The sequence below is a fragment of the Myotis lucifugus genome, unplaced genomic scaffold (assembly GCF_000147115.1).
Source record: "Myotis lucifugus unplaced genomic scaffold, Myoluc2.0 scaffold_192, whole genome shotgun sequence".
NCBI lineage: Eukaryota > Metazoa > Chordata > Mammalia > Chiroptera > Vespertilionidae > Myotis > Myotis lucifugus.
In genome coordinates, this window is record NW_005871240.1 from 1,316,918 (window position 1) to 1,344,200 (window position 27,283).

The following is a 27,283-nucleotide window of genomic DNA, read 5'->3' on the forward strand; positions in this document are numbered from 1 at the left end:
TGTACTGACTCAGCCTTAACTGAACTCATGCAGTTTTCTTTTTCTAGAGAACTGAGTCAATAATGGTAATTTGTTTGAAATGAATATAATTTACAGATATTTGTTTTATCTTATGACAGAAAATAAACCTGAAATATTATGCCATTAGCACTTCCCTAAAATAATTGGATTAACAAATTTTCTTACTGTGAATTTGCCTTTTCCGTCAGTTTATTTCTGTACTTAAAAACATTTTATTGTCTTTTTATGTTTTCAGTACTTTTATTATGCTAATATTTTATTCTTCTAAGTTAAACGAATACTTTTGGAAAATGTCATCAATTATGATTTAAAACGGGTGAATTAGAAATTTGCAAAGTTGTTTATGTTGGCAGTATGTTCATTTGTTTTAATATTGCATAATGATATTTAAGAAACTTGTGACTGCTTCTATTTGTTGAACATATTTTGAACACAGCTTTGTGCTAGGCACGATGTGGGTGCTAGGACCATAGAGATGAGAAAGATAGTATCTGATCTTAAGTATTGTGTGCTCTAATATAGCTGCCAAATATAACCATAAATTATAACCATTTCTACTTTTAGAAGAAATTTTTGTAGCCTCCTTCTCATATGCTAGTTGATTCTAGAAACCCATTCCTTTTGCCCTTTTCCTGTGTGAATTGCATTAATTCATCTATAGAGAAGTGGCAGTGGCTATAAGTTTGAGTCCTATGGTCAGAAACATCCAGGTGAAAGTCCCAGCTCAATTATTTAGTTATCAGCTATAGTAATCAAATATTGCTGTGTTACAAACCACCCCACAACTCTGTATATGAAAAAAAGGCAATTATTTTTATATTTTTCATTTGTATGATGATTGGCTGGAACTTGACTGTGCTCAGGTGGGTGGCTGCTTCAGGCTGAGGCAGCTGGGGCTGTTTTGTTACTACAGGTCTATGAGTGAGCTGGGTGGCTGTGCTCCATATTTGCTCATTCTAGGGCACATGCCAAAGGGACAGCAGCTACTTGAGAAACATTTCTCATTGTAGAACTGCAGGAGAACATCTGGGGTTAGAGCTGGCATATTGTCACGACTAGCCAAATGCTGTTGGCCAAAGTAAATCACATGATCAAGTTCAAAGTCAAGGGGTAGGGAAACATACTTTGTCCATGGTAGGGTAATGGTAAGGATGCAGAGAAGGGTGGAGAATTGGAGTCAACCATCTAATCTACCGCAATAGTTGTATGTCTTTGGACAAGTCACTCAACCTTTCTAAGTTTCTATTTCATTATTTATGGAGGTAATGACTGAACCTATATCAAGGAATCGTTATGAGCATTAAATAGAATACCATATGCAAAGCTCTTAGCATAAGTATCTGAACGCAGTAAGCAGGCAATATATTTTAGCTATTGATGAAGGTTAAGTCTTAACACTAGGCTCACATCTTTGGTGACCCTAGCTGTAGTTCTTGGTCTTCAGTAGACCATATACTCTGTAATATTTGTCTGTCCTCTACCAAGGTATGAATGTAATATTGTAAGGATCCAGATGTGAACCATCTGCTCTTGTTCTCCTTAGGTATGTTTACAACAAAATACCAGGGCCAATTACCCATTGTAGTTTCTCCAAGTGATGGTATTGTGGAACCCAAGTCCTCAAAGATTATTAAAGTGGATTTCTGTGCAGACCAGCCCAGCCTTGTAAATGAAGTGGCAATGTGAGTGTGTACTGTGGTGCTTAATTCTAATATAATACTTAATACTTTCCTGTTTTTCTCTTTTCAGATATGCCTATTGTCTTTGAATGTGGGTTAGCCTAATTGGTTTTTCAGTCAGCAGTAATAAATTGAGTCTATAATATTTGCTAAATGTGAGAGTAAACAAATCATCTTTCTGTCAAAGAATAGTTTAGACAGCCTCCATTTTGGACTACGTGACTTGGTAGCCGCCATGTTGGCTGCATGGCTTGCAGTTCTCCTGGGGGCTGCCATCTTGAAACAGCAAAGGCCAATCCCTTCCTTTGAATTAGCCAGTTGCAGAAGACTGTGCACCTGAGCTCCAATCAAGAGCAAGGGACAGGTCATGTGTGTCAGGGATTATAAATTCCAAGCAGACCGCCTGCTTGGTGTGCGCATGCTTCCAGACCATGTGTACACACACTTCTACGTAGATGTAAAGATGTTTGCCTTGCCTGGCTCCCCAATATGTTTTGTGTTCTACCAGGACCCCTGACTTGGGAGGCTTGCCTTATTTCTAAAACTAAACAAGGGATTCAAAAATGGGAAGAACCAGAGGATGGTATTTGGGTATATATAACAGGAGGTACTAGTTTGATTTGTGGGAGTGAGGGAGTGGATCGAGTAAGGGCTCCACTAAAGAGGTAATAGTTGAACCAAACACTCATTGGTGAGTAGGAATTAGTCAGACATAGAGCAGTGGTGTGATTTGGGCTGTGTGTGTGTGTGTGTGTGTGTGTGTGTAGTGGAGGTAGGTGTTGATGATAGGAGTTGGTTAGAGGAATGATTTTAGGCAGAGCAGCTAGAAGACTTGAACTCCTAGAGATGAATAGACAGTGTTGCACACTGAGAGTCTGAGGAGTGTAGAGGCAAAGAGATGGAGGTAAGGAGTGATATAAGATCAGACCAGGAAAACAGAATGGTGTAGGGTCCATTAAAGGATTTCATAGGACAGTGTTATTTAATGCTTTGTCTCATTTCATTAGTGGAATGTGCAATCACTACAATGGGGCATCACCAGTATTAAAACAATGAAGTTGAGTATATCAGAATGCATATCACCTAGTAAAGGCAAATGTTTTATAAGGCTGTGTGTGTGTGTGTTTGTGCTTCCTAAATATATCTTGCAATGTAAGATATATTTCTTTTTTTTTTTTATTTTTCGCTTAAAGTATTACAAAGGGTATTACATAAGTGTCCTTTTTTTTCCCCCCCGCCCTTGACACACCCCTACCCTCCCTTACCCCCCAGTGTCTTATGTCCATTAGTTATGCTTATATGCATGCATACAAGTCCTTCGGTTGATCTCTTACTCCCCTCCCTCCTGCCCCCCAACTCTCTCTGGCCTTCCCACTGCAGTTTGGCAATCAGTTTGAGGCAGCTCTGCCTCTGTATCTATTATTGTTCAAAAGTTTGTAATGGTCTTTATTATCCATGAATGAGTGAGATCATGTGGTATTTTTCCTTCATTGACTGGCTTGTTTCCTTCCTAAATATATCTTGCAATGTAAGATATATTTCTTACTGAAGGTCACAGCAAAGGAAAAAGTTTGAGAAATAGTTGTGAGCCCTAATAGTTTAGGTTCTATTGTGAAGGCTATGGAATCTCAGGAAAATTTTAAGATGGGGGTATCTTAATTAGTTTGTATTTTAGAAAGGTTATGCTAATAGCAGTGAGTATAGATATGGAATGGGTAGCCTGACTAGACTCTATAATAATAAAGCAAAAGAGAAATGATAAAGGCTTTGCTCAGGTACAGATTGGGAGTATGCAGAGAATTCTGCAGATTAGAGGTATGTTGTAGAGATAGATTTGACTAGATTCAGTGAGTGGTTATAGAAAGAGAAGGTTATAGAAGGGGCATATCTGTGGGAAAAGATCTGAGTTTAGTTTTGAAATTTTGGAATTGATTTGTTTTGTAGAATACTGTATAGCCAATTAGATTTATTTATCTTTAGTCCCAGAAAAATTTTTTTCTAGGTATATTGGTTTGAGAGTTGTCAGTGGATAAGTTGTCAATGAAGCATGAAGTGTTGAAAATAATTTGAGGAGCGTAGCATATGAAAGAGTAGGAGAGAAATACCATTAGTCATGGAATTTACAAAATATCCGAATCTTAGAAGAATGAGAAAGGTAGAGTCTGAATAAGTGAGAGGAAAACCAGGAAAGTATGGTGTCAAGGAAGCTAAGGGGGAGGAGAGATGTGCCAAGAGGTGATATCTACCATGTCCAGTGTGACAGAGACAGAGTGTAAGCTAAGGACCTAGTTTGTGGAGAGATCAGTTGTTTGTGGTATTTGATGGGGCAAGATTCAAAAGCATTGCATTTGGGCCAGAGAAAGGTACATTTGGTGTGGGGGCTAGTTTCCAAAGGGAATTCAAATTAGTCTGGAAAGTAAAGTTTTATGGGGGGTATGTGTGTGCATTTCAGCAAAGAGTGGGATTTTGCTGAAATAATTTACTTTGTAGGGAATTGAGTTACAGACAATCCTCGGGTTACGTTGGACTCGATGTACGTCATTTCGTGGTTACGTCACCATCTCCCATTTATTTATAAAAAAAAAGTTCGGTCATTTTGACATATATATATATATATATATATATATATATATATATATATATATGCTTTATGTTTTTTATTATTTATTTACCACAAGTAAAGGTCAGGAATTGTTATCTTTCTTTTAAATTTTTTTTACTGTTTCACTTCATTACTGCTGTGTATGTGCTCCATGTGAGTGGTGTAGGTGCTTATGTAGGTGGGTTCAACTTATGGTGGAAATCGCGTTACATCGCGCTGTAGGAATGGATCTCCGACGTAACCCGAGGACCTACTGTATAAGGATGGGGGTGACCCCATACTCCCAATTTGTACCTTGTTGAGTAGGATGAGTTAGAAAAGAATCTCAGAATTCTAGAACTAGAGGTATAATTTTTTTCCATCTAACTCTAGTATTTACAAAATAATTGGTGATATGAACATACCGATAAGATCTCTTCGGGGTTAGTTCCTGTGACTGTTTCCCAACTTTGTTGTTTCCTGGAGACAGTGAATTAGGTTGTATATATGCCATTCTGCTGTATAGATTCAGACAGACAGAGGACATGACAGTCACATGTATGTGAAAGTAACTGCTCTTGGGCCTTTGAATTTTAATTATGTGATTTTATAAAAGTTATGTTTATATCAGTATTTAGGAGAAAGAGTATATAGAATTCTAATTAAAAATATATGTATAATTCATTATCTTATAGAGTGAGTTTGCAAGGTCGTCCAGATGTACTCTTATATATCAGAGTTCGTGTGGTTGAGCAGATTCTTGAATTGTTAAACATGAATGGTAATCAAAAGCTGGAATGCATACACTTTGGTTGTACTTTCTTTGGAACATCGAAGATTGAACATGCTTTTCTATTCAATAATAGCCCAGAACTTATAAATTGGGTGGCAATAATACAAAATGATTCAGTTGGAGAAGAACTGGTAAGTAAATAGTGCATCAGGTATTATGTTTTGAAACAAATTGTTTTGAACTAATAACCAACAAGTTGTGTTTTGTTTTGTTTTTAAGAGCAAGGAAAGGTTTATTGATCAAGAAGGCCTAGCTTGAGAATATGGGAAAACTAATTCTCAAATTCATCTTCCCAACAAGCTTTTTAATTGTTTAATTATTCTAAATATGTTTTAACATGCAGATAAATAAAATTTTATTTCATGTATCTTCAAAAGTAACCTGAAAAAATTCAGTAAATTAAACTAACACCGATAGTAATATATCTGAAAGTAAATCAGACAAGTGTTTCTTATAAATAAGTGACTAATTGTAGGGTTTCTGCTCTCATCAGTTTTTTTAAGTTATTTAAATTTTATGATGTACCTTCATCAAATTTATGTATGTTACTTTAAGGGCACACATATTCTCTATTTTTTAGATGCTGGAATTTCTATAATTATTTTATGACCTCTAAAAATATTTTGTTAATGTTTTCCTTAATACTCTTTTATTTCTGATTTATATTACAGGGTACAAATATGCAACAAAGAACAGATGTTGCTATAAATAATCTCGCCTTCATAAGAAAAATAAAGAATTTGGATATTACCACCTTTATCTCCTGTGTTCCTAATGAAGGGAGATTACCACCTTATCAAAAGACTAAAATTACATTTTGTTTCAGCCCAAAGTAAGCAAAAATCAATTCCATTGTGATGTTGCTTATTAATGGAAAGTACATTAACCATTCATTCATCAGACTGACTTTAACATTAAAACTTGCCAAGAGGCAAAAATCGGATCTTTCTTGTTATGGTTCTAACTATTCCTAACATGCTTAATATTATCTCCAATATTTAAAAATATGATCTAACTACTTCATGTTAAATTAAAAATCTCTCCAGACCTTGTGGAAATGAGGTGGTGGAAGTGAAAGTTTTGGGTTGTGGCTCCAAACAAATCTGTGCAACCAAGACCTTGTTGTCCCTGCAGAAGTTAGATGATGGCCAGTGGCATGTAGTATGTTCTAGATGCCTCCAAAGAGGATGCAGTGCTCCTGCCAGAGCAAAATGCTTGCTGAGTGAGTTTCATGAATTAATATTAAGCCTATAGCAGTTGTTGGAATCAACCAGAGTTGGTAGCTGAAATTCATACAGACTTTGAGGACTCTTGCCAATGGATATTTTTCATAATTCTGAGTCCTTGGATTGGTTATTTAGTTTGAAAATATTTGGAAATGCTATTTTAAATATGTAGTAGCAATTTAAGCTACACTTGAGAGGCTGTATAGTGTGTGGTGATAACCCATCTAATTGTACATATGTTTACCCTTGTTTGTGAGAAGGCAGGAAATGGGTAATGTCCTTTTTATGGCTATAGTGTCCCTTGATGATACCAATTGTTTGCTGAAACTGAGTTGGGTTAAGGAGAGGAATCCCTCAAGTAAATGTTCTATTTGTACAATCTATACTTGCCTTATTTACCATACCTTCATACAGGAATTTCTTTGGTGAATCTGTAAAAGTAATACAAAATCTTTAAAATTATAAGTAAGAATTTCTTTTCATAGCAGCATGGTAATTGAGAGTCTAGCATAAACTTATAGATATGAGTATGAATTGAAGTCTTAGTTACGTATGTTCTCAACATTCTATTTGCATTCTTAGGTAATATTTAATATCAGCCTTTTGTGTATGTATTTGAGTATCCACTGCTAAAAAACCTGACTTCTAGTTAAGACAAGTAAAGATTGCCAGTGTGTAGGCCTGTGATGTAACTCATCTATGTCTTTGGTCCTACTTTTCTTCCTCACATCTTTCTTTGCCTTTTCTCCAAATTTTGTTCTCTAAGTTACCTGTTCTGTAATGAGGGTGTGGCTAGCAATATGTTCTTTGTCTATGGGAGGAACACTTATGTAACAGAGCTTTGCAATTACATCCTGGGTTAAGAAGGACTATTTTAAAATATGTTTTTATTGATTTCAGAGCAGAAGAGAGAGAGAGATAGAAACATCAATGATGAGAGAGAATCATTGATTGGCTGCCTCCTGCACCCCATACTGGGGATCAAGCCCGCAACCTGACTGGGAATTGAACCAGGGACCACTTAGTCCATGGGACGATGCTCAATCCACTGAGCCATCACAGCTGGGCAAGAAGGACTATTTTAGAGAAATGAACAGACCTTAGCCAACAATGAAGTGTGCATAGAAAGAAAAACCTTTATATAGAAAGTGGCATTGGAGCTGACAGTGTTTGTAAATTGCTCTTGCAAATGTTGCTATGAACTCATTTTTGGGGGGATATTTACATTTTGTGGCCTTCTTTTGGCAAGTCTCTGTCTGCCCAGTAATATTGAAAACTGGTTCACAATCATATTTTTATTCCTGAACTTTCAATTCTTTGCATAGATTTAAGGATTCAGTTGATATTCCCTTGTGAGAGGTAACAAAGTGCACTGTCTTTGCTTTAAAAATAACTGATTGTAATTTTTTCCAGGGTAATTACTGAAGGAAAAAAGGATTATGACCCTTCACACAGGCAAGACTATGCTGTTTTTGTGAGATTTGACTCTGTAGGAAGTAAGGATGGGTTTTTGAGAGATGATAACTCTAAAACCATCAAAAGTAAGTGTGAAATGAATCTAATCATAAATTTATAGTAGTTTAAATTGTTTAAAAGTTTGGACATCAATATGTTTAGAAGCAATATAATAAAAATATATAACTATTGAATAGAACAAAAATGCAAATAATCAAGATATCTTAAAGTGTCTTCTGAGGCATGTAAGGAAAAAAATCAACCTCAGAATCATTTGCATAGTAATCTTCCATCTATAATTTAGGGAAAATTATTGTTTTTAAATAACATTAGATAAACAGGATGTTCTAGAGCAGTAATTTTCAACTGGTGTGCCACAGATTTTTAAAACATATAATACCTGACTATGTAGTCAGGGGCACTGACCATTTTCCCCTTAGATTGTCAAATAAAAAAATGACAACAACCAACACAACAATAGCTGTCCAGTGAGAATGAATCAAAATTATACCTATTTTTTGTCAGATCAGCAAAATTATTTTTCTTGGTGTGCCGCAGAATTTTTGTCATTAGTTTATCTGTGTCATGAGATGAAAAAGGTTACAAATCGCTGATCTTTACCAGATCCTCAGCTCCAGAATCTATATACAGTAACAGTCAAAGAACACCACCTAGAGCTCTGGTAAATAGGGTTCAATATCCTGTTATAGGATATTGATAAGTGCATATGCTTTACAGGCCTCATGTTGAGATGCATTGCACTTTTTACATTCTCAGGTAATATTGGATGGGCTGCAGTGAGCAAAAATGGAACAAGACTTGGAGGTCAGCTTAATAAGACAGATCAAAGAGAAAATAAAGATACAGGCAGGTGAGGGATCAAATCCAGAAAGATGAACCATGGCAAGTCAAGAGTGTAAAAGACTTGAATGTCAGTATAGTGATAAATTTTGTTGAGCAGGGTTGAATTGTGTTCTTAGGGCACAAATTGCTCTGTCATTATTTATATAATGGTTTATGATATTGAGCTCTGCCTGCTGATCATTGTTATAGTATTTGTTCCAGGATTACAAATTTATCTAGTTTGGAATGGCTAGAGATGGAGATGCTAGGTTTGCCTTAAAGGTAATTTAAAGTCTAGGATTGGCTAGTAAGAGCATCAGTGCAGAAATACAAATGCTCTTTTGGGATTCTTTCTTTGCAAAACTGCTCTTTCACCCAATTAGAACATCCAATTCATAGTTCCTGCCTTCTTTTTAGTATCTCCAAAAGTTCATATTTCTGTTATTACCCAGCTTATATTCCATTGTCCATTATTTTAGTCACCTTTTCCCATGTACACTTAAATATCTTGGCCCATCTCCCATATTGACTGAGTGGAAAGTCTTTAATCTCAGCCTGCTTTGTGTGTGCACCTGGGAAGCTACTTGTGATGGAGAAAAACAAAACCAGATAGAACAGCAAGGACTGTTCTGTGATGTTTCACTTTTTAATCTACAATCACTAACCCCAAGTAGGTCCTTTAAGCTGTTTGCCATTCCTGCTGCATTCTTCCATTCACATTCTCACAATTGAGATTGATATCACACACCTCTTTTCACCTCAAATCTTCAATACTTCCTCCTTCATCTTTACTCTAAACTTATAAATTCATTAAGTGACCTAGTAGACATTTTCACTTGGATATCTACTAGGCATCTCAGACTGAACAAGTCCAGACTTAACTCCTGGCTTCTGTGTAACCTGTCCCCCCTGCATTCTTTCCTGCCTCAAGAAGTGGCAATTCCATCACTTCAGTTGCTCAGCCCAAAATCCTTAGCATCATCATTGATCATATGTCTAATTTCATAGTCTACATCCAATCCATCAGCAAATGTTGTTAACTCCCCTCAAAAATAGATCTTAGCCCTGGCCAGGTAGCTCAGTTGGTTAGAGCATCATCCTGATACCCCAAGGTTGTGGGTTTGATCCTTGGTCAGGGCACATACAAGAAGCAACCAGTGAGTGAATAAATGGGTGGAACAACAAATCTCTCTAAATAAATAAATAAATAAATAAATAATCAATCAATCTTAAATCTGACCATTGCTCACCAGACATATTTTGCTCCTTAGGATTTTTGGAACATGCCAAGCAAATTCCTACCTTAGAGTTTTGTCCTTGCTGTTCTATCTGGAAAGCACTTTTACGAGATTTTCACATGATTTTTTTCCAGAGTCCCTTTATACATTTGCTCAAATGTCTCCCTATCAGAGATGCCTTTTTGGATTCCCCCATATAAAAGAGCAGCCCCAAGATCATGTGCTCTGTCTTACCCTTGTAGGAGAGGAAAAAGAATGTTTATTCTACTCTTCTAAATTCTTGATTGAGACCCACTATAATAAAAGATAGATAACAGGAGAAAAACCTACCTAAGTTTAATAACGTGTATTTCCAGCATAGTTGGGAGATACCCAGGAAAACTGAGTAATTCTTTGAAATAGCCCAGGACACCACCTTAAATACCACCTCCAGCTAAAGACAAAAGATACTGGGGGTGAGGAACCAATTATGGGAGATTTTCAGGCAGACAATAGTAAAAGAGGATAAGGTTATTATGCAGTTTTAGGTCTGTGCCTTCTCCATTGATAAGAGTTCTTTTCTGGTGCAGAGAGGAAGACACCCTTACAAATGGATATTTCCCTGATAAATGTAAAGTCTCTTACAAAAGGATAACTTCTAGGTTTTCAGAGTTTTTCCTGTGTCTGCTGTTTCTAAAATTTCCCTTATGCCAAAAAGGCATAGTTGGGGGTGACAAATTCTGATCCCCTTCACCCTAAGTTACCTTTCTACATAACACTTAATCGCCTCTGAAATGGTTTATATTTACTTATTTATTTTATTGTCAATGTCACCTCACTAGAATGCAAAGTCCCTGAGAGCAGGAACATTGTCTATTTTATTCACTGCTGTTATCCCCAAGGCCTAGAAGAGTAATGTTAGGATTTTTTGGGCCTATGGGGCGGTAAAAGAATTCACAACTGAGAAAAGGGGGGGGGAGGGGGAGAGAGAGAGAGAGAGAGAGAGAGAAGAGAGAGGAGAGAGAGATACCACTTTATTTTCCCTGAAAGGAAAGGGCCACTGCATTGCTAATCAATACAAAGGTGAGGAAAAAAAACAATGGCCTGCTTCTTTAATGGCTGCTGTTGCTAGGTGACAAGGAAGGGAGGAGGATTTTTGGGCTGAAATTGAGCAGACATCAGGGGGGTTGTCTTTTGTTAGTTCTTCAGGAGACAGTGGGGGGCAGGTGTCCTGGGGAGGTGTCTTATCAGTATTTTCCCAGGGTCTGTAAAACATTCTTAGAGCAAAAGTTACAAAGAATTCAAAAAGGGGGGCAGCTTGGGTTGCAATATGAGGGAGCAGAGCCTTTTACTAACTAGAAACTTTCTAGCCCCCATTTTCCAGGGAGGAGGAGGGGTATGCAAGAATGTAGCCTTGAAAGAAGCTTATCTTTGTCTTGCAGTTTGAACAGAGGGGCTGTTTGAATCAGAGGAGCTGACAATCTTGGGGTTTAATTACCAGGTGCTTCTCATAAATTGTGGAAGGCCACGGCAAAGAAAAAGAAAGGCCTTCTTTTTACCTCCTAACAAGTACTTGGTGCAGAGAAGGCACTAACTGTTTTTGTTGAAGGAAAAATTGAATGAGCATCAGATCTTTCAGATAACACTTTTTTGGACTGAGCAAATACTGTATATTTTGGATTCCCAAAACACTTTTATGTTAAAAAGCAACTATTGTTTTTACAGATGAGCAATTTCAGAAACTGGAATTAGCACTGACAGGCTCAGGACTTCCTGTTATAATGCAGTTTAATTCAGGAAGCTTTCTTACTTTCCCAACTTGTTCCTTTGGTGAATGTTCAGAGATTTCGTTTATTATGAAAAATCGATCCAAATTACTTCCTGTGATGTACCACTTTAGAAAAACTGCAAATTTTAGAGTTAAACCTGAAAGGGGCAATATTGATGCAGGATGTATTCAGGTAAGATAATTCTTCTATGCTTTCACATACTTCAAATATTCAAAAATAATTTTTTTTGCACCAATGTTTATAAAGTGTATCACTTCTGTGGCATAGTAATGAATGCTTTTGTATTGACACACAGTATCCATAATTATTTAAGTGCTTTTCATCTGCCCAGAAACGCATCTGACACTATAGGAAATGTAAAGAAGTGCAAGAAATAGTTACAGCTTCTAAAAAATTGTTTTTCTGAGAGAGTATTTATTTCTCTACTGCCCCAGAGGCCAGCCCCTAAATATCCTGGCACTCCCAGGATGCAGGAATAGGCCCCACAGCCCCTGTTTAGACAGTGGAACCCAGGAACAAGTGTGAGATGCCAGCATGCCAGCAGCTGCCAATAGCAACAAAAGGTGAAAAGGAGGTGGGAGCCAGGTACTCATCCCAATCCCAGAGATGCTAGGGGGAGTCAAGATTCTTTGGGTCACACTGTCAGACTGAAGGCTGGCCAAGCTGGGGTATACACCTGGCAGAAGTGGAGGTCCAGTGCCATGGGCAGAAGCTGTAGCCCAATTTCCTGCCCCAGTGCCAGCTAACCCAAGACAAAAGAGAGAGATTATGGCTGTTTTGCCTCTGAGGCTCCCTGGCTGTGTCCTCCCATGAAGTGAGGGGATATGGGACAAAACAGCACCATAGTCTGAGTACTTGCTAAAGGGGTGAGTTTCTGAGCCTTTTGCATATCCCTCCCCGTCCCCCAACCTCTACCCCCAGCTCTTCAGAGGCAGATATGGAAGGCATCCTGCAGCCACTAGTCACGGGCATTGTGTGCCTGGGGCGCAGTGAGGGGTGGCAGATCCAGGGGCAGGCTGTCAACCGGATGCCCAGCATCATCAGATAGGCCAGCATCGGGTGGGTAGGAGCTGTCTGAGTGCAGGGAAGATGACAGGTCCAGGCATAGGCTCAGATGCTTGTAGTTCTGGATCCTCACCTACTGGCCCACAGGGGCCTGTTGCACCCCATCATGTACTTGCTCAGTAGGGCTTGTGGTCCCATGTGGGCAACGCCTGCCTAGCAGGGGCATAGTGGGGGCATCTGGGACATAGGCTACGCTATGTGGTTCAGAACGTCACATCTGCGGCTGCGCAGACTGTAGACTCCAGCTCCAGCCAGGAACGAGCGGGACTCATGATGAACAGAAGGCAGATACCTCGTGGTGGTGGTAGGAGCCTGGGACAAACACAGTCTGCACTTCTCTGGTGTCTCCTCCAAGGGCAGCCAGGAGGCTTGAGCAGCAGCGCTGCTCCTTCCCTCCATCATTCCAGCAGGTAAGCATTTTTTGAATGCACTAAGGAAGTTGAAGACATACACGGACAAGTAGGGTTTAGGAAGAATGCAAAATAGCGTGTTCAAAAGAGAGCCGTAACAAGGTGATGATAAAGAAACTCAGAGGGCAGTGTGTTTTCTCCCAGCCAGGTAGAAAGGTCTTCGTATAATAGTAGCACATGAGCCAGACCTTCAAGGTTCAGTAGAATTTTCAACTTTGAAACTTAACTGGCCCTAGCCTGGTACTGCTGGTGCAGAGCAGAAAAGTTGAATACCAAGGCATATATATGTGTGAGTACCAGGCCAGCTTGTGGATGTCAGGGGCTGCTTTTGTCTTTCTCACTACTGTCTGCACTCAGATAACTCTTTCCCAGAGCCTCTAAACCAGGAGTTGGCTGACTTATGGTCCGCAGGCCGAATCTGGCCCATTGCCTATTCTTTTAGGTAAACTATTACTGGCATATACCCGCTCTTCTGTCTGTGGCTGCTTTTTTAATCAAGTTCAGTTTTTCTAATTTTTCTTTTATCTGTTGTGCTTTTAGTATCATATCTAGGTAGTCATAGAATATCTAAGGTCATTAATATTTGTTCCTACGTTTTTGTCTTAAAAATTTGAGTTCATTAAATGTATTAGCCATTTTGAGTTTACATGGTTTTATTTAGAGATCCAGATTCATTCCTTTACATATTGATGTCCAGTTATTCTAGAATCTTGGCACACTTATCGAAAAATAAATTGACTGTGAATGTAAGAGTTTATTTCTCACCTCCAAATTATATTTTACTTCTTTATGTTTATCCTTATGCCAATACTACTGAGAAGGCTAAAAAGGGCTAATTCAAATGTAATCCTGATATTTTGGGGGCTAGCAATTGGAATCCATGCCAGCAAGCTAACCTATAATTAAGTCATTACCTCCTTCCCAGAAACTGGTCTTGTAGAACCTGTTACAGAGGCCATAAAACTGTGAACAGTGCACTGACCCAGAGGGAGGGTTAATAACGCTGGCGCCAGGCCAAACCATCAGATATGGCCTGGAGACCCCCAACACCTAGGGGCCTTCTTAAAGGACCAGAAACATAATCCATATTTGCGGGACAAGACCATAGGGAAATATGAAAAGAGGCTCCTTGCATGTTTCGGTACTCAGATTTGGAAGCTATTCCCTGAGTCCACTGGCGTAATTAAACAGTGTCCCTCCATTTCTTTAAAGTGTTGCTTGGTTTTCTTTGGTCTTCTGCAACACTACAATAAACATACTGGTTAATATTGTAGTGATTTTTAAAATTGAAAAATTTGAGTCATTGAAGTTTGCTCTTTTGAAGAAATATTTTTAACCAATTTGGGACCCTTTGACACCTATATGATTTTTAGAATAAGTTTACAATTTCTGTAAAAACAAATAAAGAACCACCCTTAAAACAAAAAACAACAGTAAGAAAATAGCAGCTGGGATTTTTGATAGGAATTTGTATTGAATCTATAAATCTATTTGGGAGTATAGCCATTTTAATAATGTTAAATCTTACAATTCATGAAAATTGGATACCTTTCCATTTATTTGTCTTAAAATTTTTTTTAATTTTTTTTTTTTAGTTTTCAGTGTACAGGTCTTGCAATTCTTCTAAGTAATTATTTCTAAGTATTCTATTCTTCCTGATTCTATGTAAATGAAATTGTATTCTTAATATTTAATTAATTAAGATTAACCAATTTAAAAATACTTCATTTGAATTTCATATTTTATGTATAAGTGAGATCATAGGCTATTTATCTTTCTTTGACTTATTTCACTTAGAATAATGCCCTAAAAGTCCACCCATGTTGTCACAAATGGCCACAATTTCTTCTTTTTATGGCTGAATAATATTCCATTCTTTTATGGGTGAATAATATTCCTCTTTTTTTTTAATCCATGTCGGTGGACACTTAGGTTGTTTTCATGTTTTGGCAATTACAAATCATGCTTTGGTGAACATGGGGGTAGATATGTTTTCTTGAATTCATGTTTTTTTCTTTTTTTAAAATGTTTTTATTGATTTCACAGAGGAAGGGAGAGGAAGAGAGAGATAGAAACATCAATGATTAGAGACAACCAATGAGCAACACCGGCCAGGCATGTTTTTATTTTCTTTAGATAAATACTAAGAATTGGAATTCCTGGACTATATGGTAGTTATATTTTTAATTTTTTTGAGAACCTTTCAAACTGTTTCACATAATGGTATACCAATTTTCATTCTCAGTCACAGTGTATAAGGGTTCCCTTTTCTCTACATCCTTGCCAACACTAGTTATTTCTTTTTTGATAGTAAACATTCTAATAGGTGTACGGTGATATCTCATTGTGTCTTTGACTTACATTTCCCTGATGATTAGTGTCTTTGAGCACCTTTTCATGTACCTGTTGTCTTCTTTGGAAAAATGTCTATTCAGATCTTCTGCACATTTTTTAAATGACATTGTTTTTCTGTTGAGTTGTGTGAGTTCTTTATTTATTTTGGATATTGGTCTCTTATCAGATATATGATTTATAATTATTTTCTCCCATCAGTAGGTTGCCTTTTCCTTTTGTTGATGGTTTCCTTTGCTGTGTAGAAGCTTTTTAATTTGATGTAGTCCTACCATTTTATTTTTACTTTTGTTGTCTTTGCTTTTGGTGTCTTCTTTTAATTTTTTGTGCATGTTTTCCTTTAGTCCTTTCAACATATTTATAACAGTCAACTTACTATCTTTGTCACTAAGTCCAACAGTTTTTATTTATTGCATTTTTTCCTATGTATTGGCCATATTTTCCTATTTCTCTGGGTGTCCTATAATTTTTTGTTGAAAACTAAGCATTTTAAATGATATAATTTGACAACTCTGGAAATCAGACAGCCCCTATGACCTATTTTCCTTGCTATTATTATTTTCTAGTGTCTTTCTTGGCTAATTCTATTAAGGTTGTTTTCTTTGTTGTGTACAACCAATCAGATATCAGCATAGTTAATTTGGAAGTTAGCTAATGACTGGAGAGAGATTCTCTTAAATTCTTTGTATCAATAAGTCTCATAGTCTTTGCCAAGAGCCTTTGTGTGTGTTGGGTGGTGAATTTTTTCAATGTTTTGTCAATTCTTCTTTGTAGGGGTTCTCAAAGTTAGCTAGAGGTTAGAATTTAGAGCTTTCTCAAAATTTCCTGGGCAGATACACTGTCTACATGTGTGTGGCAATCTAGCTTCCCAGGAATATGTCAGTTTTTCAAATACCTTGGGAATAATTCATTTTGCGTTCCCCTCCCCTCCCCACCCTTCTTCACCTCCCCTCCCCTCCTTCCCTCCCCTCCCTTCCCCCTCTTTTTTCCTTCCTTCCTTCCTTCCTTCCTTCCTTCCTTCCTTCCTTCCTTCCTTCCTTCCTTCCTTCCTTCTTTCCTTCCTTCCTTTTTTCCTTCTGTCTGTCTGTCCCTTTCTTGTGTTTGTTTAGCCTCTTATTAGTTTTAAATGGTAATGCTACTCAGGTTGCTGTGATGTTCAGCAGTTACTGCTCATTTTTTTGGAGGGGACCAAAACTTTGGGGAGAGAGTTGTTCACACAGAGTGAGTGCTGAGTCAGGTCAGTTAAAGGCGTGCCCTCATAATAGACTTTTCAGCCAGCTTCCAGATAGGACAGATAGGGGCAGTTCTCTGGGCATGGGTTTTTTGAGAACTCCAGAACTATTTTTCCCCTTAGTGGCTGCTAGGCTGGTGGTTTTTTACAGCTACCACAGTTGGAAGGCTGTTGATTTCCGAGGAGAGCACAGAACTGGGAATAGGGGAATGGGATTACAGGAAGTAAAAAATGCCACAAAACCTTTTATTCTTTCAGATATTCAGCCATTTCGTTTTTTTTAAAAAATAAATATATTTTATTGATTTTTTACAGAGAGGAAGGGAGAGAGATAGAGAGCCAGAAACATTGATGAGAGAGAGAAACATTGATCAGCCGCCTCCTGCACATCCCCCAATGGGGATGTGCCCGCAACCCAGGTACATGCCCTTGACCGGAATCGAACCTGGGACCCTTCAGTCCGCAGGCCGATGCTCTATCCACTGAGCCAAACCGGTTTCGGCATTTTGTTCTTAAATAAGTACTCATTGGTTTTTTGCAAGCTTTTAGGTAATTTTCAAATAACTGAGAACTTGATTTTGACATTTATTCCAGTGGTCTTTTTCTGTTTGTAGAGGAGTAGAATTCTGGAGGTCCTTAATCTGCCATTCTAGAAATGCTTAAGTACCATTGTTCTTAATTTTTTCTTAAATAATTTTCTAATAATATGTATTACAAAGATTTCTCAATACTGCATATATTTCTAAATAACTCAAATATCTCCATGATGAACTAGCTCTCAAAATTTTATAAACTGTTTTTTTGGATTTGTTTTTTTTTTCTAATAGTACAGTATTATTTTCTTAATCCATTTGGGCTGCTATAACAAAATATCTTAGACTGTGTAGTCTATTTCTCACAGTTCTGGAGGCTGAAAGTCCTAGATCAGCCAATATGGTCAGGTGAGGGCCCTTTTCCTGGTTGCAGCCCATGTATTCTCACACGGTGGAAGGGACTAGGGAACTCTATGGGGCCTCTTTTTTATGAGCACTAATTCCACTCAGGAGGGCTCTGTTCTCATGACCTAATCATGTCATCTTCTAATTCTATCACATTGGGCATTAGGATTAAACATGAGTTTTGGGGGTTCACAAACATTTAGCCTATAACAACTGGTTACTTTTCTTTTTTCTTTTTTAGGAAGTGACATGTTCATTCATGCCACATCAAGTTGGAGCCTTTACAGTGAAGCAGTACATAGACTTTATTGGCCCAGTGGCAGATAAAAATTTTCAATCTTTATTGCTGAGACCTTTTTATCACATACATTTAGTTTTCAAGGGTGCCTGCAAAATTTCCAACAAGAAAGTTGTGTTTCAAATTAATCCTGGTAAGCTATCATGGATCCTTCCTTTTTTTTAAATAGGTTAATATAGGATTATCTTAATATGCTAATTGTTCAGGTCTATATGTCAAATGTGGTCTGATCTAGTGGTTCTTACCTTTGAATGCCTCAAAATCACCAGAAGGTCTGGTAAAGGAGATACTGCTGGCCTATATCCCAGCATTGATTATTAAGTAGGTCATCGTTGGAGCCCAAAGATTGGCATTTCTAGCATGTTCCCAGTAGATGCTGATATTGCCATTTTGAGTGTCACACTTTTGAATATACTGGTTTAATGATCTATGAAATTTGTTGAATATTTTAATGGTTTTTCTATTTTATTCTTCTACTTTTGGTATGAGTGTATAATATAAATTGGTTTTGACCATTTCATGGATATTCTTGTTGTTTTATCTAATCCTCAGTTATCTTTTATACATTGTACCATAGGAAATTGCTGATATTTAACCTGTACAAATTTGTTTCATGTGGGCCACACAATCCTTCAGTTACCATGTTTATTTTTCATGCATTCATCATTTTACTACAGTGTTTTGTTTAGGTCCATTTATTAAATGAATAATTTGTACTTTCTGAGTACAGTAGGTCCTCGGGTTACGGTGGAGATCCGTTCCTACGGCGCAACATAAATGCGATTTTCGCTGTGAGTCGGAACCCACCTACATAAGCACCTACGCCACTCACATGGAGCACATACACAGCAGTAATGAAGTGAAACGGTAAAAAAAATTTAAAAGAAAGATAACAATTCCTGACCTTTACTTGTGGTAAATAAATAATAAAAAACATAAAGCACATGTGTACATATGTTGAAATGACGGAACTTTTTTTTTAATAAATAAATGGGAGATGGTGACATAACCACAAAACGACGTATTTTGAGTCCAACGTAATCTGAGGACTACCTGTGTGTTTGTTTATTTAGGGATATAGCTTTAGTTTATAAACAATGGTCTAATAGTGTATTAACTAACTCATGGATGTCTTTTGGAAAACTGAAATAAAATATATTTAAATTTAATGTCCATTTCTATGAAAGGCATATCCCCTATCGCCACTAATCCTACGGGCCAGTTTGTGGTCAAAGATTTGACAAAATACAAGGAATGTGCTCCTGTTGCAATGCTTCAATCAGCCTTGACAACCATTCACAATCATAAGTCAAGTAAAGATTCAGTGCAGGATGCGCTGATAGCCTTTCCCAATGACCGAACTGCAAGTATCAGGCCTGGAGACCAGGAAAAACATTTCAGGTAACATGCTATATTAAAAGCCTGAAATTTTGAAAGAGTCAGTGACCAACAGGATATGCAGAAGTTTTACCATATACCGCTGTAATAAATTAATAATGGTAATCATAATAATGATGGTGTTGATGATGATAGTAATAAAATTTATCTTTTTGTTCCTTTAGAGATGGTTGTTGAATGCTACTGTATTTGCTTTATCTAACCTTTTATCACCTCTACTCTGTACTTGCCAGGAAGTGAAAGGTTTGCCAGATTATTCTTAAAATATGCTGTTGACAATTATAGAATAACTAGTGCTCCAGTGCACGGATTCGTGCACATTGAAAGGAAATTAATTAGAAGGTGGCTGGGAGGGTGGGACTGGGTGAGACAGGCCAGACACACCCTGGAGCCAACCTCCTGGGGTCTCTTCCTGACTGGCCGCACCTAGGGCAGCACTGTGGCTTGAAGGGTGTCTGCAGAGTTAGTGGGGTCCCTCTGGCAGGTGGGGTCCCTTGGCATGGCCTGCAGGGATTGGGCCGAAACCAGCTCTCTGATATCCCCGGAGGGGTCCCGGATTGCGAGAGGGTGATTCTCAGGTGACGCACCCCAGAATAGAACCCCCTTGTCTCTGGTTCCGGGGTGCATCACCCGAGAACCGCTGCTGCCAAGTCACCACAGCTCAGCAGGTCCTGCATTGAGCATCTGCCCCCTGTTGGTCACTGCACATCATAGCTACCGGTCAGAGAGTCTTCCCCCTGGTGGTCATTTTGCATCATAGCTACCAGTTGGACGGTTGGATGGTCGCTTAGCCTTTTATATATATAGGTAATAGAAATAATCACCTTTGGAACTGTATGAAGGCCTCAAAGTCATTAACTTTGTCCAAAAGCTTGAGTTTATCTAAGATTAAAAATCATTTAAAATTGTGAAAAACCAGTTGTCCTCATTGTTAGCAGCAGCTTCATCATCACCATCATCAATCATCCTCATCCTCATCCTCATGATCACTATCATCATCATCTTTGTTCCATCCCCTCAAAGTCAGGTTTCCAAATTGAGCTAAAACTTCCCTAATTAGTATTATAAGTGATGTTAAACCTCAATTTAAATTTATCTAAACCTCAAATAAATTACTTCCTTACCAATACTTATAAGAAACTCAGGCATCCTGACATCTTTATCTGGGCCATTAGATTAAGAATGGTTTTTATACATTTGACACTGAAATGGGTTTCTTTTCTGCCTGCTTATATGCTACTACTAGACTATCTAAACTTGATAATATCCCTCCTCTGACTTTCTCTACTTGTCTCTACCTTTGGTGAGGCATTAAGCTCCCTTAATTTTACAGCAATACCATTTGATTTGTAAGCCATAATTGTTTTATTCTTTACAGTTGGAAAATTCTGGGTTTTCATATAGTCTGTCTTACTAATTTATTTTACACTTCCATCCATATCAGCCTTTCTCTCTCTTTTTTATTTGACAAGTACCATAAAATACAGAAGCATAAAAATCACTCAGATTACATTTAAGTAAATATATATAATAAAAAAGGAAAACCTATCCCTCCCTGTGATTCATTATACTCCATCCCACCCTGTAGTGGTAGCTGCAGGAAAGTTTTTTAGTGTGTTCTTTTAAATTCTTTCCTATGCTTACATATATCTTTATAGAGATATAATGTGTTAATGTTAACATTTTATTTCTGTCTAAATTATTATTAAGCAGAAGATCTAAAAATACCACAATTTTTTTTGAAGAAGGCTAAGTATTTCCTATTTATTACATGACCATAATTATTTTTTTCAATTCACTGTTTTCCATACTAATAGAAATGCAAAATTTTGTCCAGTTATTTTCTGGCTAGCAATTAGTAACTAAGTAATGAAAATTTTTAGTATATTAAATCGTTGTTAATTATTATTCCTGTTTTATTTTTAATGGACTTTTACTTTTTCAAATTTTTAGAAGAAAATAAGATAGAAATTTTTGTCTAGTTTTTGTTTACTGCAGTATTTCCTGTGCTTAGAATAGTGTCAGGCATATAGTGAGCACTCAGTAAATATTTTTTAATAAATAAGTTAAAATGTTTTATTTACATTGTAATTTTTGTCCCCTGTAATTTACACATAAAAAAAATCACCTACTCAAAGCTGCAGAGGTATATGTTGAAGTTAAGCTTTTAAGGAGCGGATAATCACTTAGATGTATTAATAGCCAGCTCTTTGTCACTTCAGGCATCTATATATATAAAATCCTAATATGCAAATGGACAGAATGGCAGAACGACCGGTGGAACTACCAGTCGCTGACGTGCAATGACCACCAGGGGGCAGACACTCAATGCAGGAGCTGCCCCCAGCCCGCAGGCCCCAACCAGTGGTGGGGGGTGGGGCCAGTGAGTGGGTGGTACCAGGACAGCCAAGGCAGGTGCGAGCAGGGCCCCCCTCCTTCGATCTCCCCACAAGTTGCCCCACAGAGGGAGGTGACTGGTGGCAGTGGTGGGGGGTGGGGCTGGTGAGCGGGCAGCACCAGGTGAAGGCGGGTGTGAACAGGGTCCCGATCACCCTGCCGGTCGCCACACAGATCAGCCCTGATCACCGGCCAGGCCTAGGGACCCTACCTGTGCACAAATTTCGTGCACTAGGCCTCTAGTTTCCTATAATAGTGTATCCCCAGTGAATAACTAGGGGCTACTGTACTCTTTTCCAAGTCCATCCTTCTTGTTACAGAGAGGAACTTCACAAATAGGAATTATTTCTAGGTTCTAAAGGTGGTTAAGGTTCACAGAGCTGAAAGGGAAATTTTAATATCAACTATCTTGAATAACAAAGCATTTGTTTCTCTCTTATTGCTTCACTCTCTTAATGACTTTAACTCAGAGTAAAGCAGTCTGACTCTAAGTATTGAGGAATTGTTGAAAATAAGGAGAAATATTAGATTAAATTTCATTTGACTGTATGACTATAGTAGTTCCCCCATATGCCTGAAACCATGGATAGTACCAAGCTCTATATATGCTAGGGTTTGTCTTATACATGCATACCTATGATAAAAACACAGTAAGAAATTAACAACAATCTATCTATATAAAAAGCCAGCAACCAGAACGCTGTAATGACCGGAATGACCGGTTGTTATGATGCCCACTGCGGCCAGCAAACCAGCCCCATCTGGGGTGGGGCTGGCCAGCCAACCTCCCGTGGCCGCTCCTCCAGGCCAGCCTCGCTTCCAATTGGCCTCTCCCACCCCATCAAGGGCAGTGCAGCTGGCCAACCCCACTGCAGCCCCTCCCCTGGGGTGGCCCCGCCTCTGATCCCCCCCCCCCAATAAGGGATGGGGTTAGTCGACCAACCTCCTGCAGCCCCTCCCCCCAGCTAGCCCCACTCCATTTGCCCCTCTTACCCCAGTAGGGGGTGGGGCTGGCTAGTCAACCTCCTGCAGCCCTTCCCCCACCCGGCCTCACCCCAGATTGGCCCCCCACCCCAATTAGGGGCAGGGCCAGCTAGTCAACCACCCACAGCCCCTTCCCCCAGCTGCTGGCCCCCAATTGGCTCCCCACACCGCATTCTGGGGTGGGGCCTGCTGGCCCACCACCCACAGCCCCTTCCCCTGGCCGGCCCCACCCCCGATCAGCCCCCACCACCCTGATTGGCCTGCGTCCCCTTCCCCCAGCCAGTTCTGTCCCTGATGGACCCCCCATCCCAACTGGGGGAGGAGCCTGCTGGCCAATCACCTGCTGCCCCTCCCCCCCAGTTCTGATTGGGCCCCGATCAGGGCCGGGCTGGCCAGACCCCACCCGTGCACAAATTCGTGCATTGGGCCTCTAGTAACTAATAATAAAATAGAGCAATGATAACAATATACTGTAATAAAACCTGTGTGAATGTGCTCCCTTGTGTTTTCTCTCTCTCTCTCTCATAACTGATCTGATAACCAAGAAGGTTCCAGTGTGACAGGTGGGGAGCATATGCAGCATGGATACACTGGAAAAAGGGGTAATTCACTTCCAGGGTGTGATGGAGTGGGAAGGCTCCAGGTTTCATTGCGCTACGCAGAAGAGCCTGACATTTAAAACCTATGAATTGTCTATTTCTGGAATTTTCCATTTAATATTTTTGGACCATGGTTAACTGAAACTGTGGAAAGTGAAACCATGGATAAGGTTAGCCTTCTGTAATGGGTTCATACTTAATGAGTTAATTTTGAGGATGAGAATCTGCTTAATAAAATTTGCTGAGAATTGAGGTAGATCAAGGCCGGAAGATATGAATAATTGTACTTTTTGTTTTTTTGTGTGCAAAATATGTGGTGGGTAAAAAGGAAAAGCATGAGCCCAGTTAGTAAATATGAAATGTAACATTAATCAGATTCAGATCTGGTCTTATCTGTAATCTAGAATTCTCCAAATTGTTTACTTGACTAATTCCCCAGGAGTGGGTTCAGGGTAGCGGCCATTGAATTTTTTATGATTTGGTTAAGAAGGAAACTATAAATGTTATCGTAGTTCTCTGTGTAAAAATGTCTTGATATATAATAGGATATGAGGTAAAGGACTAGAATCTGTCCTAGTCACCATTTTATGCCTAATCCATGGTATAGGTGCCACTCAATAAATACTGATCAAATAAATGCATATATGAAAATATTAACATGACTTGCTCACATTGTAGGACGATTTTCACAAAGGTTCCAAGGCATAACTATGTGGATACTGAGTTTACATATACTGATTCTGAAGTACTAAAGAAGAAAGCACATGAAGACTATTATAAAAACTACATTGACTCTTTAAGGAAGGTACGCCTGCAGAAAAAAGCAGGGAAGAGGTAAAGTTCACTTCCCTAAGCAATATGAGACCCAGATTGTGATGCCTATAGACCCAGATTTTTTTCTTTACTCCTTAGTTTCTCTTTAGTGATTCAGATGACTTTTTCATATATGAAAATAGTAAAACCTTGAACTACTTTAATTGCAATGACTTACTTTCTCACCTTTGATTTGGGAATATCTGGTATGCGTTTCCCCAGCAGCAGATCCTAAGACAGGGATGCCAGCACATAAGCTTTTCAGAGAGTGTTCTTTTAAGAGAAATATGTACAGTATGAGAGAGGCAGGCTAGGGTAAGGGAGGGAACTGAAGAATGGTGTGTTTCAAATAAAGTTTAAACTCAGCCTGGTGCCTAGGGTCTGTTGAATATAAATTAGAAAACATAGTTGTTCCTGCCTTAAGCCAAAGTGGCTTGCTTTTGTGCTCCATATCAATCGATGACTGTGAGCTATTCCTGGGTGTGGTGGGGTGAGCATAACTTCTTTGGGGAGGTGTTTGAGAGTGGGGTCTCCTCAGCAGAGGGCATTTTTATGCAGATTAATACATCAGTCTGCTTCAGTGGGGCAGCAATAACCTGCAATAGGAGGAAAATTTGAGTTTATAGATGTAGTTTCCAAAAGACTTGGCCTCAATTTGTTATTATTATGATTTCAGCAAGGAAGATGTGTATGCATATGACGATCTAGACATAGGATTATATCCAGCTTCAGGTCTGAAGTCACCCACACTCTTAAAATCGGATTTGGAAGTAGTGGTCCCACCTTTAATACAAAGTGTCAAACCTTACCAAATGCTATGTACCAGGAATATAGAAACCAAGGAAGCAAAGGCTCTAGAAAGAAAGGCACGTGCAATTATTTTACTTTTGATTATGCCATAAGAATTCTTAAATTACTTTTTGCTAATATTGAACAATTAATTTTGGAATAATTTGATTTTTCACAGGTTACCAGAGCACTTAAATCCACCCCATCCACACTTTCTGAAAAACGTGATTGCAAATTAATTTTGACACCAAAGCAAATTCATCAAGTAATCGTTGGTAAGAATTTATAAATACCTACTAATGTTTTTGTTTAACAGATGTATTCAAGTACAATTAATATTCCATAAAATTTACCAGTTTAAAGTATGCAAGTCAATGAATTTTAGTAAATTTACAGGGTTGTGCAGTCATCATCACAACTCAATTTTAGAATGCTGCCATCACCCTCACAACCATAGCTAGTCACTCCCTATTCCCAGTCCTATCCCCAGACAACCACTGAGCAACTTTCTATCTCTAGATTTGCCTGTTCTAAATATTTTGTATAAAATGAATAATACAGTGTGTTCTCTTTTATATTGTTTCTTTTACTTAGCTAATGTTTTTGAGGTTCATCCACGTGGTAGTAGGTTATACATTTTTTTTTTAATCCTCACCCGAGGATAGTTTTCCGTTGATTTTTTGAGAGAGTGGGAGAGGGAAAGACAGAAAGAAATAGCGATGTAAGAGAAACTCATGGATTGGTTGCCTCCTGCATGCACCCCAACCAAGGCCTGGGCTGGAGAGGAGCCTGCAACCGAGGTACATGCCCTTGACTAGAATCGAACCCAGGACCCTTCAATCTGCAGGCCAACGCTCTATCCACTGAGCCATACTGGCTAGAGCGTAGGTATACATTTTTTTTAAAAATATCTAAATAGTATCTAATTTCGCCCTGGCTAGTTTAGCTCAGTGTTTGGAATGTTGGCCCTCAGACTGAAGGGTCCCGAGTTCTATTCTGGTCAAGGACACATACCTTGGTTGCAGGCTCAATCCCCAGCCCTGGTCAGGGATGTGTAGGAGGCAACCAGTCAGTGTGCCTCTCTCACATCTATGTTTCTCTCTGTCTCTGCTCCTCCCTTCCACTCTATCTAAAAATCAATAAAAAATATCCTCAGGTGAGGATTAACAAAAAGATAAAAAAAATTAATAGTATCTCATTTTATCAGAATACCACATTTTATTTATCCATTTACCATTTGATGGACATTGACCTGTTTCCAATTTGAGGCTATTGTGAATAATGCTGCTATAAACATTCACATACAATTATCACCCAAGGATATTTTTTCCATTGATTTTTGGAGAGTGGAAGGGAGGGAAAGAGAGCAGAGGAGAGAGAGAGAGAAAGGAAGAGAGAGCGAGAAAGACCAATGTGATAGAGACACATCTGTTGGTTGTCTCCTTCATGCCCTGACTGGGGCCAGGGATCAATCCTGCAACTCAGGTATGTGCCCTTGATCAGGAATTGAACCCGAAACCCTTGGGTCCACAGGCCAACACTCTGACCACTGAGACACACCGGCTGTTTTCATTTCTGTTGGTTAGATTCCTAGAAGTGGAATTACTGGGTTGTATGGTAAGTTTATGTCTAACTTAAAAAACTGCCAAAAATTTTTCTAAAATGAACTCACCAAATTACAGTCCCAACAATGTGTTTTGACAACATCTCTAGTCGTGAGTTAGGAAACAAGTGACAACTCCTTCTTAACCTTGCAGAGATGTTACGCTGTGCCCTTCCCTAGATAATTTTCACCCAGGCTGTTAAAGGATGATTACAGTTAAAGAAATAATGACTATAGTGGTCTGAAGAGGGAAGTCCCATTTCCTTCTCTGCAGGCCTAGGGTGGTCCTGAGATGCGGGCAGAGGATGATTAATTGGTATGGATGTACTGTCTCCCTCTAGGGAAAATACAGCACAAAAATCCCAAATACCAACTCTGATATTATCCAGATTAAAGGAGACATCGAAATATGTACAAGATCAGAGGCAAAGCAATGGAATGTGATTAAATATCATTTACTATGCTTCCATTTTGTGCCATGCATGTAGATAGGTACTGGGCATTATAGTCCCATGAGTTTACCTCTTACTATTGGATGGTAAATGCTGTCTGTCTTCCACATTGGTGACTGACTTGTCAGATGATCAGATCTATACAAATGCAAAAGGAGCAAAGTTAGAGATTACAGTGTCCACTGCCTGTTCTACAGCTCCTCCACCAACTTCTCTCCCTTCTTCACCTGCTGTCCTGGGCATTCTAATAATGGCCCTCTGGAGCAGGGCACCTGTCTGACTTTACAAGGTCAGCAACTCTGATGATGGGAATTTTAAATCAGTTGGAGGAAGCATGTATGGGGGAGGC

The 27,283-nt window shown here is 38.8% G+C and overlaps 1 protein-coding gene across 1 annotated transcript in view; it reads left to right on the top strand.

Moving 5' to 3' along the window:
- The window catches only part of CFAP47 (cilia and flagella associated protein 47), a 425,326-nt gene that overhangs the window by 24,056 nt on the left and 373,987 nt on the right, over positions 1 to 27,283 (top strand). The window contains 10 exon segments of the mRNA XM_014462850.1: positions 1,565 to 1,703; positions 4,977 to 5,205; positions 5,746 to 5,906; positions 7,714 to 7,841; positions 11,541 to 11,776; positions 17,843 to 18,032; positions 19,087 to 19,300; positions 23,956 to 24,116; positions 24,775 to 24,956; positions 25,058 to 25,154. Coding sequence (XP_014318336.1) covers positions 1,565 to 1,703; positions 4,977 to 5,205; positions 5,746 to 5,906; positions 7,714 to 7,841; positions 11,541 to 11,776; positions 17,843 to 18,032; positions 19,087 to 19,300; positions 23,956 to 24,116; positions 24,775 to 24,956; positions 25,058 to 25,154 — 1,737 coding nt within the window.